At 37.4% G+C, this 18614-nt stretch overlaps 1 protein-coding gene across 1 annotated transcript in view; it reads right to left on the reverse strand.

Annotated features, from left to right (window-relative positions):
- Positions 1 to 18614, reverse strand: part of Snx2 (sorting nexin 2) — an 85666-nt gene that overhangs the window by 22032 nt on the left and 45020 nt on the right. Inside the window, exons 2-6 of the mRNA XM_004631335.2 lie at positions 14091 to 14208; positions 8201 to 8364; positions 4796 to 4862; positions 4067 to 4110; positions 1971 to 2112 (exon numbers count right to left, since the gene is read on the reverse strand). Of these exons, the coding sequence (XP_004631392.1) occupies positions 1971 to 2112; positions 4067 to 4110; positions 4796 to 4862; positions 8201 to 8364; positions 14091 to 14208 (535 nt within the window). The remainder of the gene's footprint in view (positions 1 to 1970; positions 2113 to 4066; positions 4111 to 4795; positions 4863 to 8200; positions 8365 to 14090; positions 14209 to 18614) is intronic.

Consider the following 18614-nt stretch of genomic DNA (forward strand, 5'->3'; position numbering starts at 1 on the left):
ATATATATATAGTTTATATACATATGCTATATTACATGTAACTACTTCAAATCCTTTTTGGAATTTGCAAATTTTTTTTAAACAGTTTGACCCAATTTAAGTGTATTTTACACAATTTCTTTTTTTAAAAAGTTTTTCTTTCTCCCATTTCTTTCTTTTCAGAGAACTGGGAACTGATGAGTAGCACTAACCAATATACCTCTCCTCTTTTTTAAGAGAGAGGTCTTGCTAAGTGACCTGGGCTATCCTAGAATTTACTATCCTGTGTCAGTTTCCTGAGTAGCTGAGACTCCAGGCATGCCCCACCATGCCTAGTCACATTTTGTAACTAAGCCTTCATTACTGAATACAACATTAAAATGAAGTATGAAACTCAATTTAAATTTCTCCTGTGGGTAGATCACCACTGCCCTATGAGTCATCCAATAATCCCCTCCTCAGTCAATAAATGTTCAAGTTCTGGTTAGCTCTGGCTGCCTTGTGGGGTTTTTCCCCCCATGAACAAAGGGTCATCCCAAATCCCTGATGCTTGCTCTGAAGTCTTATGTGAGCAAGCCTTGATCAAATCCTTAAGTGTTCTGAAAATAAACTTTTATCAATGTGAGGAATGAACACAGTTTGAAAAAAATCACATTTTGTTTATATACTTCTTGTTCAGATGTCACATCCTTGTTCATCCAACAGCTAGCATTCTAGCTTGCATGAGTATTGCAGTGACTACAGTTTACAGAAAAATACAACTTTTTCACAAATACCAGATCACTGATACTGATTATAGAATCAGGTTAAACCCACTTCCACTAAACATCACAAGACAATAGAAGGACATTATTTCTTAGTTAATGAATTCTACTTTTCAAAAATATTAAGGCTGGGCTGTGGAGATAATGCAGTGGTCTAAGCACCTGCCTAGGCAAGCACAAGCACCTGGGTTCGATCCCCTGTACCACCTGCCCTGGGTGCGCCCAGCCGGGACATGGTGGCACACACTTACAATCCCAGCACTGGGGAGGCTGAAACAGGAGGATCACTATGCATCTGAGCTGCATAATGTATTTGATCAAATCCTTAAGTGTTTAATGTATTTACCCAAATACATTAAAGGAAGGAAGGAAGGAAAGAAGGATGGATGGATGGATGGATGGATGGATGGATGGATGAATGAGTATTAAGGCTACATGCCTGGTGTGGTGGGCATACCTGTAATTCCAGCACTCAGTAGTCTGAGGCAGAAGAATCACTGAGTTTGAGGCCAGCCCTGGCTACACAGTGAGTTTAAGGCTAGCTTGAACTACAAAGTGAGACCCTATCTCAAAAAAATAAATTTAAGGGCTGCCAAGATAGCTCAGCAGACTAAGTGCCTGCTTCAATAAGCACAGGGACTGAGGTTTGATCCCCACCACCACATGCTGTGCCAGCCCCGCCCCCAGGGCAGGCTGAGCTGGCCAGAGTCCAGGTGTAGTGGTGCACGCCTGTAATCCCAGCACTGGGGAGGCTGAAAACAGGAGGATCACCATGAGTCTGACTGTGTCGTGAGACCATGTAACAACCAAATACATACAAAATAATAAATAGATACATTTTAAAAGTTGCAGGTGAGATAAAATCTCACACACAGATCTCTATGTTTGCTGTCTTGTGGATTTTTGTCCTTAACCTGGTATGGTTATTTTCAACTCTTGAAACTGGAAAAAAAAAAATGTTCTCTATAAGATCTGGGCATTTAGTACATAATCCAGCATAAACTTGGCAGTGATGATAATAAAATTGGTTTTCTCAAAACAGTTATTAAGAAAAATAAAATTTTATGTACATATTCTGTAATAAATGATTACCATAAATGAAATACTTAAATTCTCCATCTCCAAACATTATAAGATAATGATAGCAAAGGTTATGGGATACACAGATTCATAAGATTAAAGCTGAAATAGCAGTAACAGAAATTAGTTTTTTTGACTTTGGCTTACCTACTATACTCTTTTCTGGAGCTGGTGGCACAATATAACCAACATGTAAATATTTGCTTGCTAATTTGCTGTGCAAACCAAGAAAATCACTGAATCTTCTTTTAACTGAAAATTCACTCTTACTGAACATGGAAAGAGAAGTCTACAAAAGAGGTATTTGAAGTTTTTAATAGTAAGCACTTAGAAGTTAATGTTATTCATAATTTAAATACACAATACACACACATGCACTGCTTTACTTTGCAAAAAATAGAGAAATCTAATGTGACATACAGAAATTTTAATTTAGCAATTAAAAACCCTAAAATCATTACAGTTCTTAAAAGAAATTTAAGAGAACACAAGATATCTGCCTTATAATATCTTGTTCTGACATGGTCTTCTTTCCATGAAGTTCAGACTGGCCTTACATTTGAGGTGATTCTTCTGGCTCAGGCTCCTGAGTGTTGGGATTATAGATGTGCATACCATGTGTTGCTGCTTTACTGTATTCATTTTTGTTTTTCTTTCTGAGATAGGGCCTCACTCTGTAATTCAGGCTGGTTTTCAACTCACTATGTAGTCGAGGCTAGTCTTAAACTCAGTCTGGGGCTGAGCAACATGCAGGGAGGCCAGCTGGAGAAAAGCTCTGCTCTTGGGCCCAGTGTGGCCTCTCTCATCAGTACCTGCGAGCAGTTGAGTCTCACTGTGATCCAAAGAGATGGAACTGTTTGTTTATTCATTTATTTTTTTTTTTTTCAGGGACTGGCCTCACATTTGAAGTGATCCTCCTGCCTCAGCCTCCTGAGTACTAGTACACCTGGCATGCTTCATTCTATTCTTTTTTCCTTTTCTTTCATTCTATTCTTAACTCATCTGTAATACCATATCAATCAAAAATCCTTACCTACGACCAAACCTCCTTTGTACTTTAGTCTAATATTCCAAAATGATGAATTTCCTGTTATATAAATCTCTTTGGCACCTCAAAATGCACTTCAGTTTTTACCAAACAGGAGTTCCATAAAAGAATACTTCTGGTCAGATGCAGTACCACATGCCTGTAATCCCAGCACTTGGGAAGCTGAGGCAGGAATGCCAAGAGTTCAAGGCCAGCCTGGGTTACATAGTGAGTTCAAGACTATCCTCAACTACATACCATGTCCCTGTTTCAAAAAGATAAAGATGTAAAAGAACATTTCTCTGTGTATCAGCACACCCCAGTGCTTCCACCACAACCTGACACCATGGCAAGATGTTTAATGACAGTCTGCTTCAATAACTGACAAATTTCAGCCCATCTGCAATGAGCCCTTCCCCCCACATCTGTCTACACAAGTATGAAGTGTCTCTAGTCAGTATCTTAGCACCCTCTTCTTTCCCTAATCCAGGCCCTATTGATTCTACCTTCCACTTAACATAAGAAGGCATTTATTTTGTTCGCTTCCAGAATCATTTCCTTTGTATCAAGAACTACTTTTCATAATTAGTACTACTGAAACAAACACTGTTGCAGGATTTGAAGGCCTACAGCCCTTTCTCATAATGGTCTCGTAACTACACCAATCCAGACTTATACTTTGACCACTTCAATTCATACTGCAGTCAGACATCTTTCTAAATCAAAAAATCTCAGTGGTCACACTCTTGTACGAGCCTTTTTAATAGCACTCTATATTATATTTAAGCTGAAACCCAAATTTCTCAATGCGGCTGGTCATAACATAACAGAAACTCATGGCAAACATTTCTATCACAAACTACCACTTACAGGTCCTAGAAACTGTATGCTTTCTTGATGTACAGTTTTCACAAGGAAATCCCTTGACCTGGAACAAGCATCCTGTGCCTTCCTTCTTGCTTCTCCTAAATTGCTTCTTTTACCTTTGCCTTGGCTTAAACACCACTTTCCCCAGGATGCCTTTTGAGACCCTCAAGTCTACAAGAATTCCTTTCCTATACTCAAAGAGAACATGTACTCAAGGAATACACTCACAACATGTCTCAGCAACTTCTTAGCAATCTTTACAAAATGGTAACCTTTATAAAGACAGCATAACTTCCACATTCATCAGGGTCATTTCCTTTACCATACCTAAGAGAACTGAAAGGCTCACCTTTGTTGTTACTCTGTATGCCATGTAAGCATTCATGCCATCACCTGTAAAAGTAAATAATACTAATAGAAATCATATTTTCAAAAACAAAGTACTAGGTACAGGGCTGGTGAGATGGCTCAGTGGTCTAAAGCACCAACTTAGAACAAGCTTAGCAAAGCACAGGGACCACGGTTCAATCTCCCAGCACCACATGCCAGCCAGCCCCGCCCCCTGGTGAGCTGAGCTGGCCACACACACACACACAAACACACACACACATAAATAAATAAATTAAAAAAAAAAAGTACTAGGTACAAATTTTCTATGAGGAATGAATCATTATGTATATCTAAAATGTACTAATAAAATCTAACTGAAGAGAAAAAGCCACAAAGTACTATTTCAAAATGTTATGATATATAAAAAAATAAATAAAATGATGCATTTATTAGAGAAAAAAACCAGGACATAATAATCAACCTACGGCAAGTGCAAGGGCCTGAGTTCAATTCCTGGTTCTGCCAAAAAAATTAAAAAATAATAATAATAATCAACCTAATCAAAAAGAAGGGGGCCTGCCCATTAGCTCAGGTCTTTAAGTGCCTGCTGAAACAAAGCAGTCAGGCTCAGGATGCTGCGGTTTGATCCCCTCATCCTCAAGCTAAACCAGACCTCTCCTCTGAAGGCATCCTGAGTGCCCCCCAAAAAAACAACTCCTAATCAAAAAAAAGCACAAAATATACTCACCAACTTTCTCTGGATCTGATACACCAATTTCTATATCAAAAATATCTCCATTTGCCTCTTCTTCAATCTAGAAAAGTATATGTATTTTCAGTGTTAGAGCCACTTGGTACTCCATTTCTCAAAAGCAATACTCACATATCCTGACTACTTATACAAAACAAATACATGAATATATGATCATTTGGAAAAGTAAAAGAAAATTATATGCTTTAACAGCTCCTTGAATACAGAAAAACTCAGCCTTTGTATACTAAAATCCTTAGTTTTTTGTTCCACATACTAAATCGTTAGATTCATATTAGACTGATTCCTTAATTACTTTTAACATTTTTCAAAGTTGTAACTCTAATCTTAAATTATTAGGAAGTAGCACTACTTTAATCAGTGCCAGCTTACATACTTCCATGCCTAAAGTCCACTTTACTATTATGTATCTAAATACTTAATAAACACATGTTCTCCCTAAAGTCAGTGAAGTACTAAAAAGCAGAGTTAAAAGAGCAGTACAGCTGGGCATTGCAATCCAAGGTCATGCCTGTAGTTTCAGCACTCTAGAAGGCTGAGAAAAGAGGATCCCAAGTTTAAGCTCGGTCTGGGCAACTTACTGAGACCTGTTACAAAACAGGTAGCAGCAGCAACAACAAGAAAATAAGTGGGAGAAGTGTAGAACCTATTAGACCAGACAGAAGCCCTTTCAATGCTATTATCTAAACACAACTCAGGGCTGGGAAGACAGCTTGGTGACCTGCTTGGCAAGCACAAGTGCCCGAATTCAATCCCTAGTATGACATGCTGTGTCAGCCCAGGGTCCCCAGGAACTCCATGCCAACCCCAAAATTTAGCATGGTGGCGCACGCCTATAATCCCAGCACTAGGGAGGCTGACAGAGGAGGATCACTGAGTCTGAGCTGCACAGTGAGACCTTGTACCAAATAAATAAATAAAATAAAAAGAAACAAAACAAAAAACACAATTCAAATAACAACACTGTGGGAAGGCTTACTAATTCAAGAAACTAGAAATTACTAAAAACTGCAAATGTTTTAAGGCAATCATAAATATATTCTAAGACTACAGTCTTTTCTTCAATAGCTGACATAGGATGATCTCTCTCCTCCCCCCTCCCGCATAGGCTGAACTGGGGACTGAACTCAAGAGTGCCAAGCTGTAATTTCTAACCCTTTATTTTTGAGACAAGGTCTCTCCCTCAATCTTTTTTTCCCACCTCCCCACCTTGATATCTCATGCCAGGGATTGTAGCAACAGCCACCCCTCATAAGGTTTCTCTAAATTGCTTAGGTGGGCTTTGAATTTGTGATTCTCTTGCCTTAGCCCGCTAGAAAGGTGAAATTACAGGCATATTCTACAGGCTCAGCCTGACTTATAAAAATTAACCTTTCTAAATCATAACATCATATAGAAAACTGTATAAATCCTAAGTGTGTAAGTCAACATTCATAAAATACATCTTTATAACCAGAACCAAGAACATTACAAATATACAAGAACACCAAAAACACTACAAGTACAGCTCTGAAAACCCTCTTATGCTTCCTTCCACCACAGCTTAACTTTACCAACATATTCACTACCATGACTTCTAGTACTGTGCATTAGTTTTACCTTTGTTTAAAGTTTGAATCATTAAACCATACAGTAAGTACTCATGTGTCTCGTATCTTTCCTTTAACATGTTTGTAAAATTATCCATGTATCTGTACATCGTTGTTGCTTTTTAATGATCTATTTTTGTATGAAGGACCTGGATTATTTTTCTTCAGTTCAGGGCCTCACTATGTAGTTCAGGCTGGCCTTGAACTAAAGGTAAATCTACTGCCTCAGCCTCCTGAGTATTGAGAACACAAGTAAGGTGCTGAACGGGAATATAGCTGAATGACTAAAATTTATAAACTTAAATTTGTAAGTTTTGCCACTTAAAATAAACTTTAGAACTGGAGATTTAACTCAATGAATGAGCGCTTGCTTACAATACTTGAGACCCTAGGTTCTAAAACAGAAACCTCCACATCACACTGTGACCTTTCTTTGCCAAGTGCACTTATCAAATAAAAGAATGTATCTTTAGCTGGGTGTGGTGGTATACCCAGCACTCAGGAGGGTTGAAGCAGGAGGATCACCGAGTTTGAGGCCAGCTTTACCTACAAAGAGAGACTTTGTCTTTAAAAAAAAAAAAAAAAAAAAGAAAGAAAGAAAAGAAAAGAAAAGAAAGAAAGAAAAGAAAAAAATATGTATCTTTAAATGTCATGGTCTGCATCCAGATGTCTTCCCCAAAGCCTCATGCAATCACAGGGGCAGGCTTCTAGAGTTTGTGATTGATGCATGGTCCAATGCTGGGATTACGGGTGTGTGCGCTGTCCTTGCCCTGGGGTGGGTAAGTACAAGGGAGGAAAAGAGGCTTGCTCTCTGATGCTCCTTCCTTTTCTGCCTTCCACCAGGAGCTGTTGCCACACCACCCTGCCTTGGAGACAGCTGATTATGAACTGAAACTTCCACAAACTGTGAGTTAAATAAATCTTTCCTGGGTTATTTTATCTTAGAAATGAGAGAAAAATAACCAAAACACGGACTTACAGCAGTTGTTTTTCAAAATAAAGGCTAAATGACAACTTTCATATATCAACCGTTTTTATTACATGCTTTCATTAAGTAAAATTACTCATAATACCATTTTATTCTGATTTCTTTTTCTGATTAACAGTTTTCAACTTTCAAAAATTACCTGGCTAACTTTGAAATTCTCATATGGAACATACTACTATTGTAAGATCATAAATAACAAACTCTTTGACTTAAAAAGGTAAGTAGGGGCCGGGGAGATGGCTCAGTGGAATAAGCACTTCCCTGGCAAGTGCAAGGGCCTGAGTTCAATCCCCAGTTCTGCGAGGAAAAAAAAAAAAGAAGGTAAGTAATGCACAGTGAGTTCAAAGCCAGCCTGTTCTACAAAGCAAGATCCCATTTCAATGATTAATAAGAAGGTAGGTAAAATGCCCAAGGTCACAAGACTAAACTAGAAACAGAAGCAAGATTTTTTCTTTTTTTTTTTTAATTAAATTTTTCTTTGTGTGTATGTGTGTGTGTGTATATGTGTGTGTGTGGCCAGCTCAGCCCACCAGGGGGCGGGGCTGGCTGGCATGCGGTGCTGGGGGATTGAACTGCGGTCCCTGTGCTTTGCTAAGCTTGTTCTAAGTAGGTGCTTTAGACCACTGAGCCATCTCACCAGCCCCAGAAGCAAGATTTTCTAATTTCTTTTTTTTTTTTTCCTCTAATTTCTTTAGTCCGAAATACCTGAATGGGTTTGATAAGGAATGACTAACAAAAGAGTAATCATTACGGAATAAAAACATTATTTACATATTAATTTAGAATATAAACATTTTTCCATACCTCTTCCCTGGATCTGTCAAAGATCACAGGAGCTGACATACTCTTGGATTCCATTCTAGGAGCAATGAGTGTAGTAGGCGTGACAGGTGTGACTGCAGGAGAAGGTTCCGAGGACAGGATAAGGTCCCTTTCTGGGCTGTCCAAAGAAACTTCTTCTGTGGCTTCTGGATGCAAATTGAACAAGTTAATTAAATTGCAAGAAACTGCTAATACTCTATAGATCAGTTAAAGAGTTATAAAAAGTTTTATACTATCAACAAATAAAAAAATAATGTAAATTAAAAACTATCACTAAAAAAGTTTAATGAATCCTCTTTTAGCTGGTTATCAAAATTGAAGAACCAACAGGAACTTCATTGGTTTTAGGAAGAATCACTAAATCAGCTGCATTATCCATACTAGGAGAAAAATAATAATGGGAATAATTCTACATTCATGTGTATTTACAATATACATGACACTTGTGACAACTTACCTTCCAAATATTTTATTCAGGTTAACATAATTATTTTAAAAACAGAAACATAAATTTTATGGCAGATGCCTTCCCAGAACTATCCCAATTGTATTAAAAATTTGTTATGGAAATCCACAAAGTTAGTAACCTAAAGCAATTAAATGCCAAAGACTAAATACACAAATATGGCAAAAAGCAAATAAATGTTTAGGTTTTAATTTAAAGTGTCATTCATTTTGAAAATCTAAAGTTAAATATATTTAAAAATCAAACCAAATCAATAAATTGCCTAAAGACTATGTAATACTGAGCTAAATGCAATGGAAAAACACAAAGAAATGGAAAAAAAATCATACCTGCTCTCAGGGAGCTTATAATCTAGTTGGGGAAACAAGACATGTGGAATGTTAAATAATTGTAAGAGACTTAAAAGAACAGTAAGAATGTTACATTTATTACTACATTAACTACAGAATGAACACTATTTTGAGTAAAGACAGAAGACAGTATTTTAGACAAAGGAAAGTCAGGAATAGTTTCTGAAACTGATCTGAAAGAATTCAGATAGGTAGAGAAAAACCAGGGGAAAATTCATTGAAAATGGAACAACAGCATAAATGAAAATTACATTCAGTCAGTGACCATAATGTTAACCAGTTCTGCTACTTTGTAGAATTAGTTCTTAGGAAAATTAAAGCATGATTTTCAGGATAACACAACATCAGATCAGTGGATCCTAACCTGAGGTTTTATTATTTTATTTTTTTGGTTTTGCTTTTCTTTAAGAACTGGGGATTAAACTCAGGACCTTACACTTGCCAAGCAAGTGCTTATTCTACTGAGCTATCTCCCCAACCCCACCTGAGGTTTTTAGATTCCTAAAGATTTGGAAAAAGATGGCAGTCAATGGAACATTTTAATTTAATACCTCAGAAAGGAGTAATGGCACATTACATACATGAAATATGTTTGCACAGGTTGACATGTTATCAAACTTCTCTTACTGGCTAACAGATCCTAGGCATGGAACTCTGCATTTTCACATTAAAAGAAAAAATAATTAATAATTAAAAATTTTCAAACTATAATCGTAAGAGGGAAATTTTATGACACTACAGATGCCCTTAATACAACAAATGCTTATGTAACCACACTTTAACCTGATTGCTGTTATCATTCAAAGAAATAGGGCCGGGGAGATAGCTCAGTAGAATAAGCGCTTGCCTGGCAAGCGTAAGGACCGGAGTTCAATCCCCAGTTCCACAAAAAAGAACAAAAGAAAAAGAAAAAGAAAAATGAGCAAGTAAGTAAAAAAGCCATATTAAAGCTAAAAGGCATGAAATCTTTAATTTAAAAATAAGCAACAGTGGGCCGGGGAGATAGCTCAGTAAAATAAGTGCTTGCCTGGCAAGCACAGAGTCCTGAGCTCAATACCCGGTACCACCAAAAAAAAAACAAAACAAAACAAAACAAAACAAAAACAAAAACAAAACAAAAGGAGCCGGGGAGATGGCTCAGTAGGATAAGTGCTTGACCGGCAAACACAAGGATCTGAGTTCAGTCCCCGGTTCCGCAAAAAAATAAAAATAAAAATAAATAAAAATAAAAACAAGCAAAAGCAACAAGCTTAAAATAAGCAGCAAATAAAAAATCAGAAAAGCACTATTACTGCAACAGTCACAGACTCAAAAAAAAAAGAATAACAAACCTATGAAAGAGATTATTAACTGTATTGAAGTATCAATACAGAAAACATTTTACAACTTCAACTATATTGTACTTCCTTGATACTAGATTTTGTGTTTCTTGCACTAAAAAGCACTAAAAGCATAGATGATTTAAGATCTCAATGTAGGTAAAGGTAAATATGATCCAAGTGGCTAAATGGAAAGGGAAACAACTAAAAAGAAAATAAAATTATATATAAATAAATCAATAACTCTATCATCTATATACTGATTTATCAAGACAAGGTCTTGAACTCATAGCAGTCCTCCTGCCTCAGATTCCAAAGTGCTGGGATTATTAGGCATGTGCCACCATATGTCCAGTTTAGAAGAAAATTTTAGATTCAGAACATTAATATACAGTCTGCCTTAAATTGTTTTCAGGATTTCTTTTGGCTTAGTACACATACTGCAAATTCAACACATTTCAACCAAACCAAACCTAATGATTTAGGAAGATAATCTATACATATTAACAATCTAGATTAACTTTTCTTTGGAGACATACTATGAAAACAAGCATTAATTTATTAATTATTTATTTATTTATTGCAGAGCCGGGGATTGAACTCAGACCCCTGTGCTTGCCAGGGAAGCGCTTATTCTACTGAGCCATCTCCCCAGCCAAGCATGAATTTATTATACCAAAGATAACTGATATTACTTGCATCATACAGATTCCACAGTTTTGTGTTTTAGTACAGAATCTACAAGGTCTCACTACACAGATTTGACTCATAGCAATCCTCCTGTTTTCAGCCTCCCAATCCACACTTACTTTAAACAAAGGAAAACTCATCACACAATTCACATCTGCTACTGAATGATGCAGGTGACAGAAGCTAGGTACTTGGGCAGGAACATGTTCTAGGATACTTAGTACTGCCAAGCTGTTCACCCTCACTTATTTTTCTACAAGTTCTCCTTAAAAATGCTCAGAGAAGCATTGGTATAGGATACATAAATGTTTCACGGTGCCAGTGAGAAAGCTAAGTGGACTAAGTGCCTACTTTGGCAAGCACAGGGACCATGGTTTGATCCCTGGTCCCACAATCCACGTCAGCCCAACCCCCAAGCACGGTGAGCTGCAGACCAATTCCAGGCATGGTGGCACATGCCTGTAATCCTAGCACTGGGGAGGCTGAAAATAAGAGGATCGCTATGAGTCTGAGCTGCGTGGTGAGACCCTGTACCAAATAGATAAATGGAAAATAAATGTTTTGGGGAAAGAGTTGTATGTGCTCTAAGTAACCTAATAACTAACATGTCACAGTGAACCTTTTCCAGTACCACGTCCAACATACATTACTTACATTATTTGAAACAGTAGCCTAAAGCACTATGATCTAATCTTACAGTTTTCAAATCAAAAGCGCTATGGTGCTACAGCAAAATTATATTCTATTCACCCATATAGGAAAAATAAGTACACAGTTTCATTGCTAGACATCAGTTTCCACAATACTGAACAGCACATGCTGCTCTCTATTATGGTTTCCTAAACCAATGCTCCTCTCCACAGGAGGATGAATGATATAACTGTTTAAATGTACTACAACAACCTAATGTACTGCAGTGTTAAGTCATCTACATAAAATGATCATTTAAGGCATGTAGTCAATTCCTAAAACAAACAAAGGAGCAGTCAAATCATTTTATAATGTCTGAACTACAGCTGAGTGTAAAATAAAGGTAAGTAAAAAGTATTTCTAGGTGGGGGAGATGGCTCAGTAGAATAAGCACTTCCCTGGCAAGCACAAAGGCCTGAGTTCAATCCCTGGTTCTGCAAAAAAAAAAAAAAAAAAAAAGTGACAAAAACAGATGACCTTTCTTTTGTTTTTGTTTTCTGAGATAGGGTCTTAATATGTAGATGACCAGACTGAATGGTCCTCCTTACCTCAGGCATCCTAAATGCTAGGATTATTGGTACATACCACCACAGCAGCAACCCTTTTCTAAAAAAAACCCTCAATAATAACTACACTTGAATCACAGTACCTGTATACTCTACTTTTCTATGGTGCACACCTCTAATCCCACCACTGGTGAGGATTGTGAATTAGAGGCCACAGACAAGGTCCAGGCCAACATGGCAACAGAGGGAGACTGTCTCAAAAAATAAAAAATAAAGTCTAATTGGGCAAAGTAGATAAACATCACTGTACAGTCTTTAGCTGACTGATACACAATGAACAAACCTAGCTCCTGGTAAAGTTTCAGCATACTTATTTATAGAGAATTCTAAGGTTGTATGGTTAGAGTTCTTACCAAGTAGATAATCCAAACTCTTAGCCTTCCAGGAGGAAAATATACAATTTTAGAACAGTACTTAGTTGGCAGAGAAAGGACTTTGCCATCATTTAGCTTAAAACATAAATGCCATGAGAGTACTTTTATTTCCACAAAAGATGAAAGACTACTGAAATACTGTAACTTTGCTTAACTGTGATTTTGACCACAAACTGTTCAGTTTATTAAAGGAAGGAAAAAATGATTGATAGTTGGTATCGTACTTCAGTTTTCTACTATGACAGAATACATGAACTTATCTGTGATGAAAACTTTAGAACCAATCAAGATGGAAATTGTATTACTTTTCTGATGGCAAAACTGTACCTTTAAACATGTTTGTACAAAGAACATTGAATTAATACTTTAAATACTGGACAATTATAGAATTCAAGGACTCCTTCCACGGCCCCCCATCTTTGATTTGATAAGACAAGGTCTCATTATGTAGTTCTTTACCCAAAAAAAACAAAAACAAAACTCACTGTGTAGTCCAGGTTGACCTGGAACTCCCTGTCTCAGCATGTGGAATGTTTGGATTACAGGTATGCACCAGCATGACTGCTATAATCCCAACACTTTTGGGGCTGAAGAATGACTGCTACAAGTCTGAGGACAACTTAGGCTTCACAGTGAGTTCAAGTCCACCTGAACTACATAACAAGAACCTGTCTCAAAAACCAAAAGCATACAAACAAAAAATAGGAAAACATTAATTTGTACCTAAATTTTATTAACCTCAAATTATAGCTGTTTTGAGGAGTCCAAGTTTTAAACAATAGGATGAAAAACATTTATTCAACCTCAATATCTAAAATAATTCTTCAAGCATCAATTTATTTACTTAAAAGTAAATCAAAATAGTTTAGGTGCGGTGATGCACACCTGTAATGCAGGCGGCTGAGGCAGAAGGATAATGGCAAGTTTGAGGTAAGTCTGAGTTACAGTGGGTTCAAAAGCCAAGGCCAGCCAGCCTGAACTACACAGTGAGACCCTATCTCAAACAACTGAAAAAGAAAAATGTTAATATGAAATAACTGGTATATCAATTTACTAAAATTAGAAAAAAATATAGTTATTTTTAAGTCCATCGTTTAATTTTGTTTTGTGATAATTTGTAGGCAATTTAGTACAGGGGATACAGGGTCTATAGGATATACAGTAATTTCTCAAAAGATGAACACCACAACCACTAATATATAATTTATTTTCAAATGATTAAAATCATAAAGGACTATATGTTTGCTTCTCTGAATAGGTCATATTTTTCACAGGATCATCTAATTGGAAATTTCCCAAGTTTTATAAAGAAGAGTTACAATTAATACACGGAATTTAAGTTTTGCTTAGGGGCTATTTTCTGACAGAGTATATACTACAATTGATCATTATTAAAAAATAAAGCTAGGACAATTACCTGCAAATAGATCTTCTCTGTCATCATCCAGTACAATGTCTGATGGTTTCGGGCCATTGGAGTTTGCACTAATATCCTCTGTAGGAAGACTAGCTGGTTCTGGAGATGATGGACTTGACTATTAAAAAGAACAGTAACAGGTAATGCATTAGAATCCCCACCTGTTATAATTACATCTCTATACACTTCACAACTAAAATTAGTCTGGATTTAAAAAAGAGAAACAAGTTATTTATACATTTTCTCCTGTAAAGGTAAGAATAAACTAAACACTTAATCGCAGCACCAGCCTTTCTTGTTTTTTGGGACAGGGTATTGCTAGATGGCTGAGTTGTACAGACGGGGCTCAAACTTGCAATCTTCCTACCCAGCCTCTGAGAGTGCTGGGATTATATCTCTGGCTCTAAAACATACTTTTACTTTTCTTCTTTCTCAACAAAAAGTTGCTTAAGACTTCATGAATAAATCTTTTCTAGTCATCCCTTTGCAAGTGCTAACTTAGGACTGGCCTGATAGCTCAGTAGACTAAAGTGAATGCTTCAGCAGAGTGCAGTGGTTTGATCCCGGCTTGCCCCCAGGGTGCCCTAAAATGGCAATGGAGACTGGGTGTGGTGGCGTGCACCTGTAATCCCAGCAACTGGGAGGCTGAAAACAGGAGGATCACTATAAATCCAATCTACGTAGTGAGATCCTATAGACCCTGTATCCCCTGTACTAAATGCAAAAAAAAAAAAAAAAAAAAAGTGTTAATTTGTCAAGTTGAGATACACTTAATAAAACTAAATTTTATATCTCACACACTCATAGAAAATAGAATGAACTTCAGATCAAGTTCCCTATTTTTAAGAATCAAGGCTTTTGTTATTACCATGTTTGTTTTTATGTGAGGGCATATATATTCAAATATCTAAACTTCACACAATTTGGTAAGATATGAAAAACTACCATCAGTAATATATAAACATTGTTGTTCTACATCAGTAATAGCAAATATTTTTAGAGTTTTAAATAGCAAATAGGGCCAGGGATATGGTTCAGTGGTGCAGCAGGTGCCTGGTCAGCACAGGGCCATTGAGTTCGATTCCTGGTATCAAAAGAAAAACAAAACCAGAAGCACTCAATGATAACAAACAGCCTGCTGCTGCTGCTCTACACCCTTGTCAACACTTTGATACATCCTATCTCTCTTGTTTTAGTTTCTCTGTGTGACCTGCTCTTCTAAATTCTTAATTTAGTAAGGGCATATTTTTAAGGTGTCATTTTCTTTTATGTTAAGCTTCTCTACCCCAGCATCTACCTCTACCTCACCCGTCCCCAGGGCAGTGGGAACAATCCCAGAGCCTTGTGCATGCTAAGCAAAAGACCTACCACTGACGCACACCTTCTGTCAACTAATAACCTCTTCATGTTTCTCTGATTTAGCAAGATTTTTCTCACCAGCTTTTTAAGCAAACAAACTCAGTGGTATGCACTTATTTCTTTAGAGTTTTCAGAATTAGTTTCAGTTTTATGGGAATCTTCCAGGAAGCTTTTTCACTCAGGTCATGCTCCCAACCCAAATTCTCACAAAAGTAAGTCTGTATTTAACTTTAAAGATACCAGGGGGCCTGGCCCTAGCTCAGGGGGGCCTGGCCCTAGCTCAGGCCTTTAAGTGGCTGCTTCCACAAAGCTGTCAGCCTCAGGTTGCTGGAGTTCGAACCTCACACCTCTCCAGCTGGCCAAAAGTGCCCTGAAGGCATTCGAGGAACAAAAATAAATAAATAAATAAATAAATAAATAAAATAAAGATACCAAAGAACCAATATCATGAAAATAGCCATACTTCCAAAATTATTGTACATGTTTAATGCAATCCTGATCAAAATTCCAAGAGCATAACTCACAAGGCTTAGAGAAAAGAATCCTAACATTAATATGCAATCAGAAGAGACCCAAGACAGTAAAAATAATACTGGGCAACAAAGGCAAGGAGAGAAGGAGCATCACAATCTCTGACTTGAAATTACACAGTGAAGTTACTGTGGTAAATACAAAATGGTACTGGCAAAAAAAGAGCCAAGAATTAATGGAATAGATTAGAAAAATCCAAATGAGCTCAATATCCACAAATAGTGTATGTTAAAACAGAAAGATTAAAATCAGTTATAGAATTGCTAGAACTCTTGAAGATACTGGCATAGGCAGACTTCATGAACAAAACCCAAAGAATCAACAACTGTGATCTCATCTTATTAAAAAGCTTTTGCACAGCAAGGAAAATCATAAAGAATAAAGAGACCACCTACAATGCAGGAAAAAAAAATCTTCATAGCTGCTCCTGAGACAAAGGATTACTATCTAGACTAAAGAAAGAAAGAAAGAAAAAAAAAAAAAAAAAGACACTCCCATTTAAAGACCCAACCCAAAAATGGGCATCAGGAATAGCTATTTCTCAGATGAAGAACTAGAATGACAAATAAACATATGAAAAAATGTTCAATGTCACTGGTTATTCAAGAGATGTAAATTAAAACAAGACTGAGATTCTACCTCACTCTAGACAGAATGGGTATCATCAAGAAATCAACCAATAACAAATGTTATATGGAAAAAGCAATCCTCCACTGTTTGTAGAAGCATAGACTGGTACAACCACTGTAGAAATTGACTGCTATGCTGGCCCCATGCCTGGGGTGCGCTGAGACAGCAAGTGAGACTGGGCGTGGTGGTGCTCGCCTGTAATCCTAGCTCTTGGGAGGCTGTAAACAGGCAGATCACTATGAGTCTGATCTAGTAGTGAGACCCTAAACACCCTGTAGACCCTTCCCTAAAATACAAAAAAAGGAAAAAAAGAAAGAAAAAAATGATGGATTCCCAAAAAAACTAAATAAAACTAGGGGCCCAGGGGTCAGGGGGATGGCTGGCAAGCGAATGGGCCTGAGTTCAATCCCTGGTTTCAAAAAAAAAAAAAAAAAAACACACACCTAAAACTAGAGGTTCTATTTGACCCAGCTACTTCCCTTTTTGGTATGTTAATGGAAGAATTAAAGGCATCAGCTGAGCTTGGTGGGGCAAGCTGTAATGCCAGCTCTCAGGAGACTGAGGCAGAAGAATCACTGTGAGTTCAAGGCCAGCAGGAACTGGATAGTGAAACTCAGTCTCATAAAGAAGGAGGGAAGGAGGGAGAGAAGGAAAGAAAGGAAGAAAGAATCATGGCACTGTGTGTGTGTATATATATATATATATATATATAGCCATGTTTAAAGTGGCAAACCCATATCAGAGCTAAATCTTAGAAACAACTCAAATGCCCATCAATTGGTGAGCAGATAAAGATGACGTGTTTTTTTTTTGTATGCAATGGAGTACTAGTCTGTCTTAAAGAAGTATAAGTTTGAGGTGTTTCTAGCTAAACAGCTGCACCCTGAGGCCATTCTTTTAAGTAGAATAAATTGAACATAGTAAATACTGCATGATTCCTCTGCTATGAGAAGTGAAAAGTACCAATAAGATCTAAAACATTAAAAAAAAAATACCAGGAAACATGAAGAAAATGTATAGATGAAAGGGGGAGCACAGGCAGGGGAGATAGCTCAGTGGAATAAGTGCTTCCCTGGCTAGTACAAGGGACTGAGTTCAATCCTCAGTTCCACAAAAAAAAAAAAAAAAAGAAAAGAAAAGAAAAGAAAAGAAAAGAAAAGAAAGGGGGAGCAAAGGGCTGGCAGTATAGCTCAGTGGACTAAGTGCTTATTTAGGTAAGCATAGGGGCCAGGGTTCGATCCCTGGCACTGCATGCCATGCCCGCCCCCACATGTGCTGAGCCTGTGATGGAGTCCGGGCATGTTGGCACACGCCTATAATCCCAGCACTAGGGAGGCAGAAATCAGGAGGATCACTAGGAGTCCAAGCTTTGTAGTGAGACCCTGCACCAAATTAAAAAAAAAAAAAAAAGAAGAAGAAAAGGAGAACAAACAAGAAGGGGCAAAAAATACAAGGAAAAAAATAAAAACAAAGCTTTTGTAAATAAAGAGAAGGGCTGAATGGAAGGAAAGGAGGAAAAATGTAACAGCAAGACAAATCACATACAAATACAATTTCCCTGTGATGAATTCATCACTACGTGTATCTAAAATGTACCAATAAAAAGAAAAAAATCTTCAAAAATTATAAATGCACGGGGCTGGGGAGATGGCTCAGTAGAATAAGCACTTCCCGGATAAGCGCATGGGCTTGAGTTCAATCCCCAGTTCCGGAAAAAAAAAAAAAAATTTATAAATGCAGAACTGATAAGGTGGATTCATGAAAATTAAAACATAATTATAGCACTCTGGGACGCTCAGGCAGGAATATAAAATGTTCTAGACCAGCCTGGACCAACCAACTTAGCAAGACCTGTCTCAGGGGGCCTGGCCTTAGCTCAGTTGTTTAAGTGGCTGCTTCCACAAAGCTGTTAGCCTGTTAGCCTCAGGTTGCTGTTGTTCGATCCCCACAACACTCCAGCCAGCCAAACCACCCCTAAGGGCATTCGGAGCAAAAAAAAAAAAA

The sequence above is a fragment of the Octodon degus genome, unplaced genomic scaffold (genome assembly GCF_000260255.1).
Source record: "Octodon degus isolate 3935 unplaced genomic scaffold, OctDeg1.0 scaffold00040, whole genome shotgun sequence".
Classification (NCBI taxonomy): domain Eukaryota; kingdom Metazoa; phylum Chordata; class Mammalia; order Rodentia; family Octodontidae; genus Octodon; species Octodon degus.